Source organism: Pelophylax lessonae (genome assembly GCF_965119305.1).
Source record: "Pelophylax lessonae genome assembly, chromosome: 2".
In the NCBI taxonomy this organism is placed as follows: domain Eukaryota; kingdom Metazoa; phylum Chordata; class Amphibia; order Anura; family Ranidae; genus Pelophylax; species Pelophylax lessonae.
Window position 1 is genome coordinate 467,339,178 of NC_138769.1, and position 18,624 is coordinate 467,357,801.

Consider the following 18,624-nt stretch of genomic DNA (forward strand, 5'->3'; position numbering starts at 1 on the left):
CTCACATATACCCAGTGAAGTAAACAGCCTCAGATGATACACAGAGATGAAACAAATCTCCCTACATAAGATTTTTTTGTATATCTGCTGTCTTCAGCTTTCTACATGGTTTAGAAAATGAACATTGTGTTAGAATTGTTTCTTCCTGTTCCAGCACTGGGTGTGGAGTCTTGGCATACACTGTTTGACAGCTGATTGGAGGAAAGGCACACCCCCCCCCCTCCACATAGGCAGAGGAAGGAGGAAACATGCAGAGTTGTGCTGTGAATAGACAAGCTCTCTAATAATCTGTATGTATGTATCCACCCTGACACAAATGTCCAGACAAAAGAAAAAGGGGCGCACCGACCTAGTGCATCACCACTAAAACCATTTATTAAAATATTAAAAAGTATACAATGTACTCACAAGGCAGGTGTGATAATACACACATCAACATTGCATATAAAATCTCCAAGGTAGCCAAGGTCCCATACGTAGCCCGAATGGCATGCAGAGTGCCGCATGGGGCTGCTGTGGCTGGGTTGACGCGTTTCAGGGGCGGACCCCCTTCCTCAGAGCCAGAAAAATTGCTCGGCTACGTATGGAACCTTGGCTACCTTGGAGATTTTATATGCAATGTTGATGTGTGTATTATCACACCTGTCTTGTGAGTATATTGTATACTTTTTAATATTTTAATAAATGGTTTTAGTGGTGATGCACTAGGTCGGAGCGCCCCTTTTTCTTTTGTCTTTTCTCTCAGTTGGTTCTGGATATCCTTGATCCTGAGGGGGCAGCAAGACCATTGGCTTTTTTCCACCTGAGTCTGAAGTGTATCTCTCTTCCCTCCATCATATTCTACTTGAGCGCAGGAGATTTGCTTTACTACTTGACAAATGTCCAGCTGCTTGTGTCTCCTGTGCCAGAGAACTTGTCAGAAATGATCATGCTGATGACATAAGAACGGAGCAGCAGAGAGACACAGGACTCAGGGCTTTGGAGAGAGATAAGAAAACACTACAGATATATGTGCCCAGGTAAAATTTCATGAATGGGGTTTATATCCACCTGAAGGATACCACAACACACCACTAATCTCAAATTACCATTGAGGTAGCCTGTGGTAAAGCATGCATTTTACCTATCATTCCAATAGCCTGATATGTATAGTAATCTATTCCAGTGTGGGAATCACACTCAACTAGCAAAAAAAAATGGGGAAGTGCTCCACCTGCACATCAAACCCAGTCAGGCCTAAAACATCACCTTTATTATATTCCCAGTAAAATATTGTTTATATAAAGTCACTTGTCACCATAGGGTAGATTTACTAAAACTGGTGCACTCAGAATCTGGTGCAGCTGTGGTGCATGGTAGCCAATCAGCTTCTAACTTCAGTTTGTTCAATTAAGCTTCGGCAATAAAACCTGGAAGCTAATTGGTTTCTATGCGGAACTGCACCAGATTTTGCACTCTCCAGTTTTAGTAAATAACCCCCACGTGTCAATTCCACTTCCTATGAGTGGAACTGAATCTCTGACATTTTCTAGATGGTTTTAAACGCCCATTAAAAACCATTTTCACTTCATGGCTACTATGTACACCATTTCCTTTTTTAATTCCTCCACAAGCTCCTGACCATTAGTCCCCACAATCTGTATGGATGCCTTTAACATTTGCTAGGCTGCTAACAATAAAACCTATTTATCACCCATCAGTAATGATTGCATAGACAACCACATGACAGTCCCATGGTAGTAATGAGTTTCAGCGTTGTGGCCAATAATCCAGTGGGAAGGATCTGTACAGAATGGCCCTAAACCTAAAGAGTCATCCCCCTCTGTTGGACTCCTGACTGCTGGCTGGTGAATTATGTATGTCTTATATGAGAAATGGGTTTGTGTAATTGAATGATTATACAACAAACATATGCCTATCAACCAAGCATGCCATAAGTACCAATAGCTAGCTTTAGCCGTAGTTCTGCATCATGTTATTTTTAATACTGGAGGAATATTGATTTAAAATTACTTTGCAGAGCTTCCTAAAATAACCATTCACTGTAGTGTCTGTTCCATAAATCTGTCTGTGCAGGCCTGGTAATGTAAAATCCGCAGAAGACCAAAATAAATAAAATTATAATAAGTGATCATCTCTCATGCTGACCTACTAGCATAATGATTTATCGTTTTTTTATATATATATATATATATATATAGTGCTAATCGACCAGTAGCCTTCATGTACTCTAGACGCTTGCCCAGCTCTTCTGAATGACTTTAAAAAAATGTGCCTAAAGCAGCATCACGCAAATGGGTTTAGGCATGATTAGGCACCTTAAGCATTTGGGCATTCATTCATTCCACTGGCCAGGATATTAATTTATTCTGGCCATTGACAATCAACCTGTCTACCTGTCCCCTGTCTGTCTGGACTGACGATGAATAAGGAAACTTCATAATCTTATCTCAGGTGTGGAGTGCGGCCATATCTTTCTCTGGTATCTTCACGGTCTACGATGGTGAGCCGAGGCGAGCACCTGCAATGGATATTTTGCACTTTCCCCTTTTGGCCTGAGCGGTGTATGCATGTTTGTTGGACATTGACAAGGATGCTCAAGCACTAAACGTGCCAAGCGTTCAGATGCATTTACAGGCATTTAGGCGCATTAAGCGTTTTATTTTCTGCCGAATCAGGGGTTTGAGCCTCTAAATGCTCCTCTTCTAAAACACCAGTAAATTCATATGTGTGCGTGGACACATAGGTTAACAGAGGGGCATTTAGAGGTAAAAAGGTAAATAAAAAAAATTAAAAAATCGTCAAACTTCTGTAATAGAGACCGTAAGTTTGGTTCCTATTTTCATTGAGGACCATGAAAGCCTGCATCCAAAACGGACAGTTTTTGGTAGATTCCCATCTGTAACATCTGCAGATCTCCCCCAGCAAATGATCTTGGGATGTCAATGGATCAGGCAGCATGGATAACATCGGCCGACTGTTTCTCCCAGTGAGAGGGAGCTGCCATTGCTGGTCTCCTTTGGAAAAGCACACGCTCTAAGGCTGTATACTTGTTTGACTACTTAGTCATTGACTCTTATCAGCTGTCACAACATCTAATAGACACATGTTCGATCTAGGCTAATGACTCATAGGGATCGATTTACTAAAGGCCAATAGGGAATTTTCCCCCAGCTTAGTGACACTTACAGTGACCAGGTCCTCTCTTTTAGGCTCCACAGGCATGGGGGCAGTGAGGGGACCAGTTCCCAAGAAGATAACAAGCAGAGAAAAATGTCTGGTCCCCAGAGCAGGAAATTAGATTGGCTCAAAGAGGTGACTTTGATTCATTACACTGCAGATGTAATCGATAATCAATTCTTGCCCGAACTTTAGTACAATGAAGGCTGGGCAGAACCGCTCTAGTCATAGGACATCCTCCCCAGAACAGGCCAGGCTGCTGTATGAACTGTCACCCACTGTGTCCAACAAAAACAAAGAAAAATACGTTTGTTTTTTTTTGTTCATTTTTTGGTTAATTTAGCAAAGAAAAAAACAACAACCCAGTGGTGAAAAAATAACCCAAAAGAAAGCTCTATTTAGGTAAAAAAAAAATTATAAAAATTTCATAGGGGCACAGTGTTGCATGACTGTACAATGGTCATTCAAAGTGTGACAGTGCTGAAAGCTGAAAATTGCCCTGGGCTGGAAAGGAATGAAAGTGTTCAGTACTGAAGTGGTTAAAAAGTATGCATTCTTAACCACTTGCCTACTAGGCCTATTTTTGACATTTGGTGTTTATAAGCTAAAATCAGTTGTTTTTGCTAGAAAACTACTTAGAACCCCCAAACATTATATATTTTTTTTTAGCAGAGACCCTAGAGAATAAAATGGAGATTATTGTAATATTTTTTATCACACCATATTTGCGCAGCGGTCTTCCAAACGCAATTTTTTTGGAAAAAAATCACTTTTTTAAATTAAAAAATAAGAATCCAGTAAAGTTAGCCCAATTTTTTTCCATAATGTGAAAGATAATGTTACGCCGAGTAAATAGATACCCAACATGTCATGCTTCAAAATTGCGCACGCTCACGGAATGGCGACGAACATTGGTACTTAAAAATCCCCATAGGCAACACTTCTACAGGTTGCCATCTTAGCGTTACAGAGGAGGTCTAGGGCTCAAATTATTGCTCTCGCTCTAACGATCGTGGCGATACCTCACATGTGTGGTTTGAACACCGTTTACATATGTGGGCGGGGTTTCCGTGTGCGTTCGCTTCTGCGCGCGAGCTAACGGGGACAGGACGCTTTAATTTTTTTTTTTTTTTTTACTATTTATTTTATTTATTATTTTTTATTTTTACACCGTTTTTAAAAAAAAAAAAAATTGATCATTTTTATTTCTAATACAAGGAATGTAAACATTCCTTGTAATAGAAAAAGGCACGACAGGACCTCTTTTTTTGTGAGATCTGGGGTCAAAAAGTCCTCAGATCTCACAAGTACACTAATAAAGATGGAAAGGAAAAAAAAAAAAAAATGACAAAAAAAAAAAAAAAGGGGACCTTTAAGCCGGTTGCTCGGCAACGACGTTTGCCGTCGCTCCGGTCCTCCAAGACAATAGAGTCGAGTGAGGGCAAGCTTGCCCTCACTCGACATCCTGTCTGTGAGGATCCGGGACCCGATCGTTTTCCCCGCTGCCGGCGGGTCCGGTAAGCGGGGAAAAGGACCAGGACGCGGCGGGAGGGGGGGGGGAGGGTGATCTCGCGGCGAATCCGCCCCTGGGACCACCCTTATCGGAAAGCCCATCGACTGCAGTTTAAAAAAATACCAGGGTTATGGCAGCTATCTGCTGCCATAACACCGGTATTTAGCTTTAAACTCAGGACGTATATGTACTATGGGCCGGTATTGAGGTGGTTAAAGCCCAGTTCCACACAAAAGGAAAAGTTGCGCTATAAGGACTCGTTCCCCATTCTCCTTGAAGAATTGGCACTTTTGAGAAGCGGGGAGAGAGCGGGTAACTGATTTTGATGGCTACCTGCTCCCACTTTCGCTCCGACCGCCTAGGCAATAAGAAGCGGAAGTTCTCCTCCCTCTCTCTCCCCCTGCAGTCTTTTGGGACACCTGACAGGTCCCAGAAGACTGCTGGACCAGTCACAATGCACAGTGCTACTTGCGCATGTGCAGTGGGCACCTGGCTGTGAAGCCACAAGCTATCACAGCTGGGTGCCCAAAGTAACTATGCCAATTCAGAGAAAAGAAGACAGCAGACGAAACCAGCTGGGGTGAGCACATCGCTGTATCATGGGACAGGTCATTGGCTTATTTTTAAAAGTTAGCAGCTACCGTTTTTTGTTGCTACTGACTTATTTTTTTCACAGGAGACTAGAGCTCCTCTTTAATGTAAAGTACCTTGCATTGCTCTAAGCCTCCTCCAAATCCCTAAATGTTTGTTGTTGCTGCTGTGATCTGAAGTCCTAAAGAAGGTAGCTACATTTTCTCTCCATGATCCCACTGTATGTAGGACCGTAGCCGCCTTCTCTTGCTTCCTCCCAAGATGGACTGTGGACTATGAACTATTGGATGTGGAGTGTACATAGAGTGGTGCACATGACCACAACTAGCATGCGCTGCTTATTCCAAACAAACAGAAGTGAGAGGATAAGGAAGATTGGAAGCTCATGGAGGACATTACAAGAAGGCAAAAAAATTAATAAGAAGTGTTTTAATGAAAAATTGATTACAATGCCATTAAGAAGTGGATGTGTATGAATTAGATTTGAAAATAAAAGGATATCATTTAGTGTTACTTTAACTTTCAGAAAAGATTTTGTCCATCTTATTGCCAAGAGAGAACTTACTCTCGTCATTGCCCATGCTCACAATCTATACATCTGCACTTAGTGGGGGAAAAAATAGCCAATAAAGAAAAAAAAATATAGCGTATACAATTGCCACACAAATCATATTGTAATTGAATGTTATTAGAAATGACCTTTCCTTTTCAATCTTCAGCCACTGTAATTTTCTGAAATTGCAATGCAATATGGCTACCTGGAGCTGTTCTGTACACAGAATGCGTACTGACCACACCCCAGAAACATCATTTCCTGCTTGTGTGATTGGCTCACCAATTTTCCCAGAAGTCTGTACTAAGATACAAGTCAGATTTCTGGCATCCTCTGCAACAAAAATGTCATTTTTGGTGAGATACTCCCAATAGGAACATGTCTAAAGGGATGCAGGCCCCGCAGATTTAATCATTAGAGGCCTGCAGCTGCCACAGCTGATAGATAATTATGAAACCACTCCCATTTGACTCACTCAGCAAAGAGAAACAAACAAGGATTTCTTCAGAATAACAAAAGGTAGGAATCTGCAACAAAGTTTGTTAACCACTTAAGCCCCGGAAGATTTTACCCCCTTCCTGACCAGGGCCTATTTTGTGATTCGGCACTGCGTGACTTTAACGGACAATTGCGCGGTCGTGCAAAGCTGTACCCAAATGAAATTGACGTCCTTTTTCCCCCCCCCACAAACAGAGCTTTCTTTTGGTGGTATTTGATTACCTGTGCGATTTTTTGATCATGCGCTATAAACAAAAAAAGAGCGACAATTTTGCAAAAATAACAATATTTTTCACATTTTTTTATATGAAATCCCCCCCCCCCCCCCCCAAAATGTAAAAATCAATATTTTTTAACATTTTAGGCCAATTTCTTTTCTGCTACATGTTTGGTAAAAAAAAAAAAAAAAAAAAAGGGCATCGGGTCCGCCGGTCACACGCGCCGGCTTCTTCGGGTACGAGCGGGGGCGGGAGCACGCCTCTGGTGGCGCGCTCGACCCCTATTGGCTCCCAGGCTAGTAACGTACCGGTACGTCACTTTGCCTGGGAGGGGCTGAACGCCGCCGTATATAGTCGGGCGGCGGTCAGCAAGTGGTTAAAGACCTTGTAATGTACAGAGATCACCCAGAGGGGAATGTTTTTTTCTCAACAAAAGTGGAGTTACGCTTTAAAGAAGATGTAAACGCAACGAAATGTATATATATATATATATATATATATATATATATATATATATATATATATATATATATATATACTGTTTTAACTTGTAAGCAACAAGTGTCAGTAAAAGGCTTAGACTTTAAGTGCCGGTTCATACTACTCCGACTTGTCAGACGACTTGGTCGCCTGACAAGTCATGCTCCGTTCTGTGCAATGGGAACCGTTCTAATAGAAGCGACTCAAGTCGCTCCGACTTAGAAAAAGGTTCCTGCTCTACTTTTGGCCGAAGTCGGAGCGACTTGCATTGACTTCCATTATGTGAAGTCAGTGCAAGCCACGCCGAAGTTGCGGTGCACGGTGACTTGTTCAAGCCGCCCCAAAGTCGCGTCGCCATAGTGTGAACCAACTCTAAGAGGTTAAACTGACCTCACTTAGGCTCCATTCACACCTGGGCGTTTTTGAGTGTTTTTCAGCTCCAAAAACGCTAAAAAAAAAACGTTCCAAAACGCCCAACAAGTAAAACCCCATTCATTTAAATGGCCCCTGTTCACATCTGAGCATTTTGCAAAATGCTTGTAGCTGAAAAAAGTACATGAGCTTCTTTTTGGGCTGATTACCAGCGTTTTTAATAGATGTCAATGCCTGCCTCCAAAAACGCCTGAAAAAAACGCCTGAAAATCGCGGTAAAACCCTACGCTCAAGTGTGAATGCAGCCTTACAGATGGAAGTTCATTCCTTTGATCTAAAAGAAGGAAATGATACATTGTAAAACATTGTGTTTAGGCCCCATGCACACGGGACGTTTTTAACGCCGCTGTAAGCAGCGTCAGGCGTTTTCTTTTTGCAGCCTAAAAACGCCCCTCCATGTTATTCTATGGCCTCATGCACACTCAGACGTTTTTGAGCTGTAAGTGGCTTAGACGTTTTTAGGCTGCAACAAGAACCCACCACCTGCGCGTTCTGAGGACCAGCGTTACAGCGTTAAAAACGCCTGACGCTGCTAAAAGCTGAATAACTTTGCTATAACGTTGCTTAACGTGCGTTAAGCCACGTTATACGTTTTTTTTTCTTCCATTCAAAATCAATGGTTCCCTATGGGATCCTATTGATTTGAATGGAGGTCGCACCGCAACACCGCAAGTCGGATCCGACTTGCGGGGTGACTTGCGCTGTGGGAATCTTGAGGGGGAACTCCACGCCAAAATGGGAAAAAAACGGCGTGGGGTCCCCCCCAGGGTTCCAAACCAGGCCCTTCGGGTCTGTTATGGAATTTGAGGGTAGCCCCATGCCGAAAAAACGGCATGGGGTCCCCCCCAAAATCCATACCAGACCCTTAACCGAGCATGCAGCCCGGCAGGCCAGGAAAGGGGAGGGGACGAGCGAGCGGCCCCACCCCCCCTGGACCACACCAGGCCACATGCCCTCAACATGGGGGGGTGTTGGTGCTTTGGGGCAGGGGGAGCTCTGCACCCCCCACCTCAAAGCACCTTGCCCCCATGTTGATGAGGACAAGGGCCTCATCCCCACAACCCTGGCCGGTGGTTGTGGGGGTCTGCGGGCAGGGGGCTCATCGGAATCTGGAAGCCCCCTTTAACAAGGGGGCACCCCAGATCCCGGACCCCCTCCCTATGTGAATGGGTATGGGGTACACTGTACCCCTACCCATTCACCCCATAAAAGGCAGTGTATGGAAATAACGACAAGAGACGTTTTGGAAAGTTTATTAAAAATCTTCATCCGACTCTTCTTGTCTTCTCCTCTCCGGGGGTCTTCTCCGGGGTCTTCTGCTCTTTTGCTGTCCGCCCTTCTTGTCTTCTCCTCTCCGGGGTCTTCTCCGGGGTCTTCTGCTCTTTTGCTGTCCCCCTCTTCTTGTGTTCTTGTCTCCGGGGTCTTCTGCTGTCCCCTCTTCTGCTGTCCTCTCTTCTTTTCTTCTCCTCTCCGGTCTTCTGCTCTTTTGCTGTCGGCTGTCGGCTGTCTTCTTCCTCCGGTCCTCCTCCGACGACGTCTCCGCTGATTATGCCTATCTCCGGTCTCTTCAGCTTATTATATAGCCATTAGGGGCGTGGCCCCGATGACGTCATCTGGAGGCCCCGCCCCCTCATGTCACATATGACGTCATATGTGACATGAGGGGGCGGGGCCTCCAGATGACGTCATCGGGGCCACGCCCCTAATGGCTATATAATAAGCTGAAGAGACCGGAGATAGGCATAATCAGCGGAGACGTCGTCGGAGGAGGACCGGAGGAAGAAGACAGCCGACAGCCGACAGCAAAAGAGCAGAAGACCGGAGAGGAGAAGAAAAGAAGAGAGGACAGCAGAAGAGGGGACAGCAGAAGACCCCGGAGACAAGAACACAAGAAGAGGGGGACAGCAAAAGAGCAGAAGACCCCGGAGAAGACCCCGGAGAGGAGAAGACAAGAAGGGCGGACAGCAAAAGAGCAGAAGACCCCGGAGAAGACCCCCGGAGAGGAGAAGACAAGAAGAGTCGGATGAAGATTTTTAATAAACTTTCCAAAACGTCTCTTGTCGTTATTTCCATACACTGCCTTTTATGGGGTGAATGGGTAGGGGTACAGTGTACCCCATACCCATAGGGAGGGGGTCCGGGATCTGGGGTGCCCCCTTGTTAAAGGGGGCTTCCAGATTCCGATGAGCCCCCTGCCCGCAGACCCCCACAACCACCGGCCAGGGTTGTGGGGATGAGGCCCTTGTCCTCATCAACATGGGGGCAAGGTGCTTTGAGGTGGGGGGTGCAGAGCTCCCCCTGCCCCAAAGCACCAACACCCCCCCATGTTGAGGGCATGTGGCCTGGTGTGGTCCAGGGGGGGTGGGGCCGCTCGCTCGTCCCCTCCCCTTTCCTGGCCTGCCGGGCTGCATGCTCGGATAAGGGTTTGGTATGGATTTTGGGGGGACCCCATGCCGTTTTTTCGGCATGGGGCTACCCTCAAATTCCATAACAGACCCGAAGGGCCTGGTTTGGAACCCTGGGGGGGACCCCCACGCCGTTTTTTTCCCATTTTGGCGTGGAGTTCCCCCTCAAGATTCTCACAGCGCAAGTCGCCCCGCAAGTCGGATCCGACTTGCGGTGTTGCGGTGCGACCTCCATTCAAATCAATAGGCTCCCATAGGGAACCATTGATTTTGAATGGAAGAAAAAAAAACGCTGCTAAAAGCAACGTGGCAAAACGTGCAATAACGCCAATGGAAAAAGCTACTGAAAGCACGTTTTTACAGCTGCTTTTTCCGGCGTCAGAACTAACTTTGACGTACGTTTTTTCTAACGCCCCGTGTGCATGGGGCCTTATAGTTATCTTGCAGCCTTAACAATGTTGATAAACATTTGCAGGATGCTATTTTTTTTTTTTGACAGCTGAGAGTGAGCAGAGAACAGCTGTGTAAGAATTGAGAACATGCCATTTTAGGATGGTGAGAGGGGGGGTGATTAGAGATTGTGATTTTTTAACGATTAATCGTGCAGCTCTACTCCTGATATGTGCCTGCTGTACCATGTACTCTTATGAGAGCGTATCCTGTTCTCTTTGTATTGCTTTGTGTGAAATCACGGCTGTTCCTGTCAGTCCCTCTGCTTTCCTATTAAAAACTGACCACACTAAGTAGGAGAACACACGACTGTCAGTTCTCTAGCTATGCTGGGAACTCAGCCTGCTCTCCTCCAATGATCAGACTTCACCTGTCCTGGCATTCACGAGGAAGATCAGTGTACCGTTGCTTCTCCTCCCCCCAGCTCTTATGCAGCTGAGAATAGAGGAAATTCAATCACTTAAAAAAAAGGGGAAAAAGGTATTAAATTATTATTATTTTTTTTTTTATCTACACAAATGTTTTGCCATTCATTTCTATTTTAAACTGAATGGGTTGTTTTACAAGGTTATCATTTACAGTCACTTTAAAAGAGAAGCATGTGGTTTGGGGTTTTTGCAGATTTATACATACCTAGGTGGATGCAGCATTGGTCCAAGGCTGCATCTGTCCCCTGCCGGCTGTAACACTGAGTACCAAGCAATCTAACATCGCAGATCACTCGGTTCTCATAGCTCCCTAACCTGAGAGCTACTGACCGTCAGTCACTGCTCTCTGCTTTTCCCTCCCTCGCTTACTGGAGCGCTGGGCTGTGGCGAGGGCGGGAGCAGCCTGCTCAGGAGAGGCTGAGTCAGGTGTTGGTCCAGGCATGTGGGCAGATCACGACCCATGCCTGGACCGCAGTGTTGAGATCTTGCCAGAGCCTGGACCGGCTCTGTGACGCGACGTCAGCAGACAGCAATCTTCAGCCCGCTGTCTGCTGAAAACGGGTCGCAGGAGTGCAGAAGGAACTGCGCTCCTGTGATCCACAGAAGTACAGCCAAACGAGCTTTGGCTGTACTTCTCTTTTATTTTCTTTCATAACTGCGGGCCTTTGCAAATTCTCTTGCAAATTGAAGTCCTAAAAGGAAGGACAGAGATGACAGCCCTGGGACGTGCAACTTTAAAACAAGTCACCAGTGGTAGCTCCCATATGTCTCTCCTGAATGTTCCCTTCAAGAGAAGGTAAGTATCCATTTAGTAAATATTAATGCATTCTCCTCTATTACAAGAATACACGTTTTTATGCTGATCTTTACATGTCATGTCTAAATAATATATATATATATATATATATATATATATATATATATATATATATATATATATATATATATATATATATATATATATATATATATATATTTTGTATAGTTGGAAATTAATAATTACATTTTTACTATACCTTTACTGTGGTGAGCTAAAAGTTATTTAATAAACTACTGTATTCATGGCAGGGCCACTGATGATAGGGGGGACAACCAGTCCTCCTGTAGGGGGCCTGGGCACACGGGGGGGGGGGGGGCCCTAACAGCATGGGGAATCGTTGCAGTCCGGAGGAGGGGCAATTACAGAAAGAAGCCCTGTGTGGCTCTCTGCAGCAGCTGAAAGCCAGTTTCTCCCCCTCCTGCCAGCTTTTACCTGCTGCAGGGAGAGACACAGACACAGGGCATCATTCCTGTAATTGCTTCTTCGACACTGATCCCCCTCCCTGTTCTGCCTGCTTCTGACCCCCCTTTTGTTCTTTTTAAAAGTAAAAAAACTATTAAAAAAGGGCTAATTCACCCAGGTTCTTTGTTATGTTTGTGTCCACTAATAATGATTTCAGTGTATTTTTAATGAAAATATTGTCTTAATAATTGGGAGGGGGGGGGGGCGTGATTTCTAACAGCAGCCCTGATTCATGGTATGCCCCACACTTTCACTAAAATCAATGTATTTGCAGGAAAAAGACTGTGCAGATTATGATGAAAGCATTATAGAAGAGTGTTGAAAGCAGAGCGGTCACAGTAATACAAGTCATAAGACTTGGGGCACCTTGTGAGGAATCACATTTTAGTACACAGAATGAAAACACAAGAAAACCATTGTTTGCCCAGAACAGGGAAGTCTGCAGAGATCTCCAAGCCAGAAATGAAAATATAACTTGGTGTTAGGTTTAAAATCATCAGGTGGAATTCACCGGGAAAAAAATGTGACATTCTTACCTAGGCACACAGTGTAGCCAGAAGGTTAGGTCACCCGAGCCTTACAACAATAACATTGTTCATACATCTCTGACATTATTCCTGTAGACATGAAAGTGGATCACAAAGCAAGCCGTACACACATGATTTGCATTCCTGCCTCTGCTGTAAAACAATTTCAGCTGTTTAGCTCTAGGAAGGAATAATGTGACATATCTGTACATGTTTTTGCTTGTCTCTTGATGAATGTGAAGAGGCTTTAGATTCTTGATGGTTCAATCAGAAGTCTAGGAGAGCAAGGAGCATAAACGCCTGTAATGAGCTATTTACAGTACATTAAAGCTATACATAAAGCTCACCACACAGGGTACAATCTCCATCAGATCTATTAACAAGTATGTAGGGCAAGGGCCCACTTGATTGGATAGGGATTGGTTGGCCAGTTTAGGTAGGTCCTCATATTATATAAAATAAACAAAAAATAATATCTGAGCTTGATATTAAAGCTGAATAAAGGCAGCCAGCACCAATAGGTAGAATTGTAAACCCACAGCAATACGGTAAAAAAACGGGGTGCAGCAACAATACTAGCGATTTTCAGTCCAATAAAGGAATATCCATATGCAAATGTAACAGGAAAGACAATACCCCACACCAAATGTGTCAGCAGAGAATATCCTGCTTACCAGAAAGTAATGTTCTTCAAAATTATAGGGTGGTCAAAACAAGTATGTGGAAAGTCCGTAATCTTGATCTGCACCTGGACCATATTTGCATCTGAATGCCAACAATCAGTTCACCTTTTCTACAAAACTAGGCTATTCCCAAACCAACAGGCAATCGAATCAAATCCACCTCAATAATCAAGAAGTTCTCAGATAGTGTAGCACATTACGCGTTTCGTCATCAATAGACATCATGCCTCCGATGACGTCTACTGATGACAAAATGGGTAAGATGCGAATAACAGGACGCAAGCACGCTACGCCACGGCCATCTTTGAATATTGTTCTACACGTATTTTGCCATTCATTTACATGCGAGTGCATCTCGTTGCTTTCATTTAATACATTTTGCTAAGAACTACTACACTATGTGAGCACTTCTTGATTCCTGAGGTGGGTTTGATTGCCTGTTGGTTTGGGAATAGCCTAGTTTTGGAGAAAAGGTGAACCGATTGTTGACGTTCAGATGACACAGTGCAAATCTGGTCCAGGTGCAGATCGAGTTTACGGACTTTCCACATACTTGTTTTGGCCACTCTATAATTTGAGGGTCATTACTTTCTGGTAAGCAGGATCTTCACTCCTGACACATTGGTGACGTGTGCTTTCAGGATTCACAGCATTTGGTGTGAGGGATTGTGTTTTTGGATTTGCATATGGACATTCCTCATATTACATAGTTTTGGTAAAGTGGATTGTACATGTGATGAGCCCAATGGTGGCCCCACACACAGATAAATGACAGATTTATTTTTCAATTGATTTCTTTTGAAAGGAATAAATGATCTATAGTTCATTACTGATATGCCTCACGTGGGAAATATTATTCTAATCAAACGTGAATCCTACATGAATTATGAACAAAGCATATCCATCTATAGTGTATGCTTGTCCCAATCCAGAGCACTAAGTGCCATTTCTGTCTGCTGCCTCATTCCTCTACTATCAGCATGAATTGCTTCTGACATGTTTTCCTGACACCAAGAGCAAAAAGGTGACAGGGGAGGGCACAGCCTGTGGTTTAAAGCCTTAGCTCTCTTCCTGTGTGCTGTGTGAAGGGGGGGGGGTGTCCCTTCCCTCCAATCAGCTCTGAGAGCTCTTGTACAGTGTGTAACTGCAGCTCTCCACCCCCTGCTTTTCAGAGCTGAGAGATCCTGTGTAAATTCTGCACTTTGAATGGATGTAGGAGACAGATGGAAGTAGATAAACAGGTGCAACTTTTGTAGGAGGATTGGTTTCATCTCCCTGTATCACTCCGAGGCCAGTCACTTCACTCGGTATATGTAAAGGTTTACAATCACTTTAGGATACAATCTTACAAAGTTATGATCGGAGCATTTTGTGGACAGTATCGCTGTATTCCTGCGCCACTATGTAATCTCACAATCTGGGTTATCAAAATATGACTATATTCATATCTGTGCTTTCCACTGAAGCAAAGTGATTGACTGATAGTTTTCAGACCTGGCCAACCCACTCAATTTGATCAATTGTATTGAATAGAGATTGACTAAATAATTATAGGCCCTCATATTATATAGTTTTGGTAGATTTAAAGTGGATTGTACAGTTATATTTTAAGTGTGTAATGAACCCAATGGTGGACATACATGCTTTAACAAATGACCGATTTCTCTGCCAGTTGATCTCTTCCAACAGAAATAATTGGTTTATAGTTCACAACTAATTCAATCGATGTGCCACACCTGGGGGAAAAGGTGCTCAACAAACATCCAATACAATCTTACAAACTTTGGAAGGTATTGAGCACATCTCTATTTTCACCATGTAATCTCACAATCTGATCGATTGAAATATGATCGTTTTCATGAACAAAGCATGTCAGCGCTGCCCACTGAAGAAAAGTGATCAATCATTTTCAGGACCTGGCCAATCAATTTGATTGGATATAAATTGATTATATAGTTTAGGTAAGTGCTCAGATTACATAGTTTCTATAGCTCTAAAGTTGATTGTACAGCTAGATTGTAAGCATGTGGTGAGCCCAATGGTGGGCATAACACTTTCATATTTGATCAATTTCTTTCCCAAGCCATCTTTCCCGATAAGAATAATTGATCTATAGTTGAAAACCCATACCGATCAATATGCCACACACAGGGAAGCGCTGTCCACTGATGCAAAGTGATCGATTTTTTTCAGACCTAGCCAACCCACTCAGTTTGACTGATTGGAATGGATAGAGATTGATTGGATAGTTTAGGCAAGTCATCATATTACATATATATATATATATATATATATATATATATATATATATATATATATATATATATATACACACACACACACACATGTGATTGATATGCCACACACACACACAGGTAAGTGGATTTTGATCAATAATTAAAGCAGAACTCCAGGCTCCTTCAGAAAAAAATAAAAGTCAGCAGCTACAAATACTGTAGCTGCTGACTTTTAATATTAGGACACTTACCTGTCCACGAATCTAGTGGTCTTCACCCAAACCGATTTCTCAATCGGCTCTCGGGTGCTGCTGCTGCCATCTTGGCTAAGGGAAACTGGCAGTGAAGCCTTGCGGCATCACAGCCCTTTCCCTACCAAGCATGCGCAAAGTGTGCTACGCTTTGTGAAGAGCCCGGTGGTGGAGGAAGGAGGCCCGAACTTCGGGATAGGTTTCCCGTGGCGAAGTAAGCCAGAAGTGGTAGCGAGTACCTGTCAAAACCAGGTACCTGCTCCCTTCCAAAAGTTGCCCAGTGCGGCAGCGGAGAGGGGGAGGAGGCAAACAAGTAAAGCGTCCCCTTTAAGACACATTAGTAACTTAAGCCCCGTACCGATTGTCGGCCGTAAATATTCGGCCGCCGACCAATCGGCCGATTGTAGGCTTGTTAGTATGATGCTTCCGACAGCCGACAGCGCATTTTCGTCCGAACAGAATCTATTGTGCAGACTTTAAAATATTTGTTGGCTGTCACCAGAACGGCCGATTGTTTGCCAGTCAATACAGATTTCGGCCGACAGACAGCAGATTTGCAAGACTGGGCATGCTCAGAGAAGAAAAAAGACAAGGAAAGTTAACCATCACATGACATCACTTCTGCAGTCGGCTGTTGTTGGCCGACAAAATTCGTGTGCAGTCTTTTGCAGTTTTCAACAGACACGACAGCCCTGGACAAAAGACGGCCGATCGTTCGGCCGACAATCAGTACGTGTGTACGGGGCTTTAGATTCACAAATTATCTATCATATCTCTGTTTTTCACCATGTAATCTTATAATCTAATTGCTCAAAATACAATGTATTCATTAATAGAGTATCTCAGTGCTGCCGATTTATGCAAAACAATTGATAATATTATTCCCTGGCCGATCGATGCCGTTTGATTGATACTAATAAAATGGAGTCTAAATCCATCCAAAGAGAAGTTATGGCTATTCAATTGTTTGTGCATTGGATCGTTTTAATCACATTTCCCATCGATCAGAAAAAAAAAAAAAAAAAGGATGCATGCATGGGCAACTATAAATCTTTCAGGTGGAAGTTATAGCTACTTAATTGCTTGTAAAGTTGATCTGTTGATTGAACCACACATCTATGGGATCTTAAAACCAGACAGGGTATGGGCACCGTAATACTAGCCGGAAAATCGTTTGACAATCTGTAATTTGGCTCGTTCGTTATTTTTTCGTACAGTTAATGGGCACAAATAGAAAATCGGTTTTAACTTTTCAGAGCTGAAAAATCGAAGGAACAGTTTGGAAAATTCTGCTGAACGAACGATAAATCGAAAGGTTAATGTGTTTCTCGCCTGAACTGTTTGCACTAGGCATATGTGACAACACAAATGAAAAACTGATTCATTTATGTCCATTGAACGATTTATCGATCAAACTTCAGTCATTACATGATGGCACGATCCTGCTCTCACGGCCGACTGTTCGCTTTTCGAAAATGAGTTTGAACGATCTTTCGTAAAGTGTACGGCCAGCATTAGTCATCTGTCACCACTGGTGAGCAGAAAAAAAAAAAAGGTAAAACGGTGTAATTATTAATCTACTCAATGCACACAAAATTCCTCAAGTCCATATAAAAGTAATATAAGTACCATCCTGGCTCTGTAGAAAGCACTTCATTAGGCATATCTTGAAAAGTTGAACGATATTGACCTGGCGGTGAAATCTATTTACAATCTGCATGTCTATAGCAGTGTTATAGCAGCTCTTACACCTATTACTGATAAGGTTCATGACCCACATGTAACACAGAGATAAGAAGAGACTAGTAAGCAGATGGGAAGGTGACATGGACACACACAGAAGCACATACACATCAGTGATGATGACTTACATATCTGTTAATGAGTCTCCTGAGCAGGCTGCAATCCATGGCTAGTGACAGCTGCCCTGACACCTCCTCTGCCTCCTTCCTTCCATACACCGGCTGGATAGGATGTTTTATCTCGGTGTGTGGTCACACATTAAAAGCTGGCCTCCTTCTACAATGGACTTCTTATTTCTAGAGGCTGGATGGGGAAGCTTCACATGGGCTGTGTGTTTGTTAACAAGTGCCGATCGCCGTGTAGTAAGAGATAAATGCTTGTATTATCTCCACTCCATGTATTGATCGCTGGCTCTCGCATTGGGAATTCCTGCGTGAGATTGGCCCGATGTGTATCTTTGGTGTTGCTGTGTCTCGGGTTGGCAGTGTCAGTGGAATCATTCGGCTTTGCCCCCCTCCTGTGGATTTCCAACTAGATGCTTGTTTCTCTTTGATGATCAGTTCCCTCTTCCACACACTCGCACCCCTCCCGTCTCATGTCACAGCGCCCCTCCCAGCCCTCACTTTGGTATCCTCCCCTCTTCTCAGCCTCCTCCCCTCTTTCTTTTCGCCTTGTCTCTGATCCCTCACTGCCAGTCATTGCCGAGTCTGCACGCCACGCCCTCTTTCTCCGCTCGCCTCCCCTTCTGTCAGTTCTGTCACTTTACCCCGCCCACCTCCCCCCTCCTGTGATTGGACACGCCCCCTCCCCCGCCTGCCTCTCCCTCCCTACTTCTTTTCATCAATCTGCTCCAGTGCTGGCATCCTGTGCTATTTATATCTCGCCGGGCGACTTACTGATCCAGCTGGCTAGAAATGAGCTCGGATTGTCACACCACAACGTGGAATGTCCTAGGCAGCTTAGCCTGCACTCTACACTTCACTTGTATGTTTACTAAGACTGGAGCGGCTCTGTGTAGCAACCAATCAGCGCCCAGCGTCATCGTCTTCATTTAGGCTTTGGAAATGAGAGCTAGAAGCTGATTGGTTGCCATGCACACCTGCTTCTAGGCAAGCTAGCCTGGACTCTACACTTCACTTTTATTTTTACTAAA

General features: G+C 43.9%; 1 protein-coding gene across 4 annotated transcripts in view; it reads right to left on the reverse strand.

The window, feature by feature from the left end:
* Positions 1 to 18,031, reverse strand: part of ATP11A (ATPase phospholipid transporting 11A) — a 302,717-nt gene extending 284,686 nt beyond the window's left edge. For all 4 annotated transcript variants that reach the window (XM_082245175.1, XM_082245178.1, XM_082245177.1 and 1 more), the window contains exon 1: positions 17,600 to 18,031. In XM_082245175.1, coding sequence (XP_082101301.1) covers positions 17,600 to 17,638 — 39 coding nt within the window. In that variant the 5' untranslated portion in view covers positions 17,639 to 18,031. The remainder of the gene's footprint in view (positions 1 to 17,599) is intronic.
* Between the last annotated feature and the right edge of the window lie 593 nt (positions 18,032 to 18,624).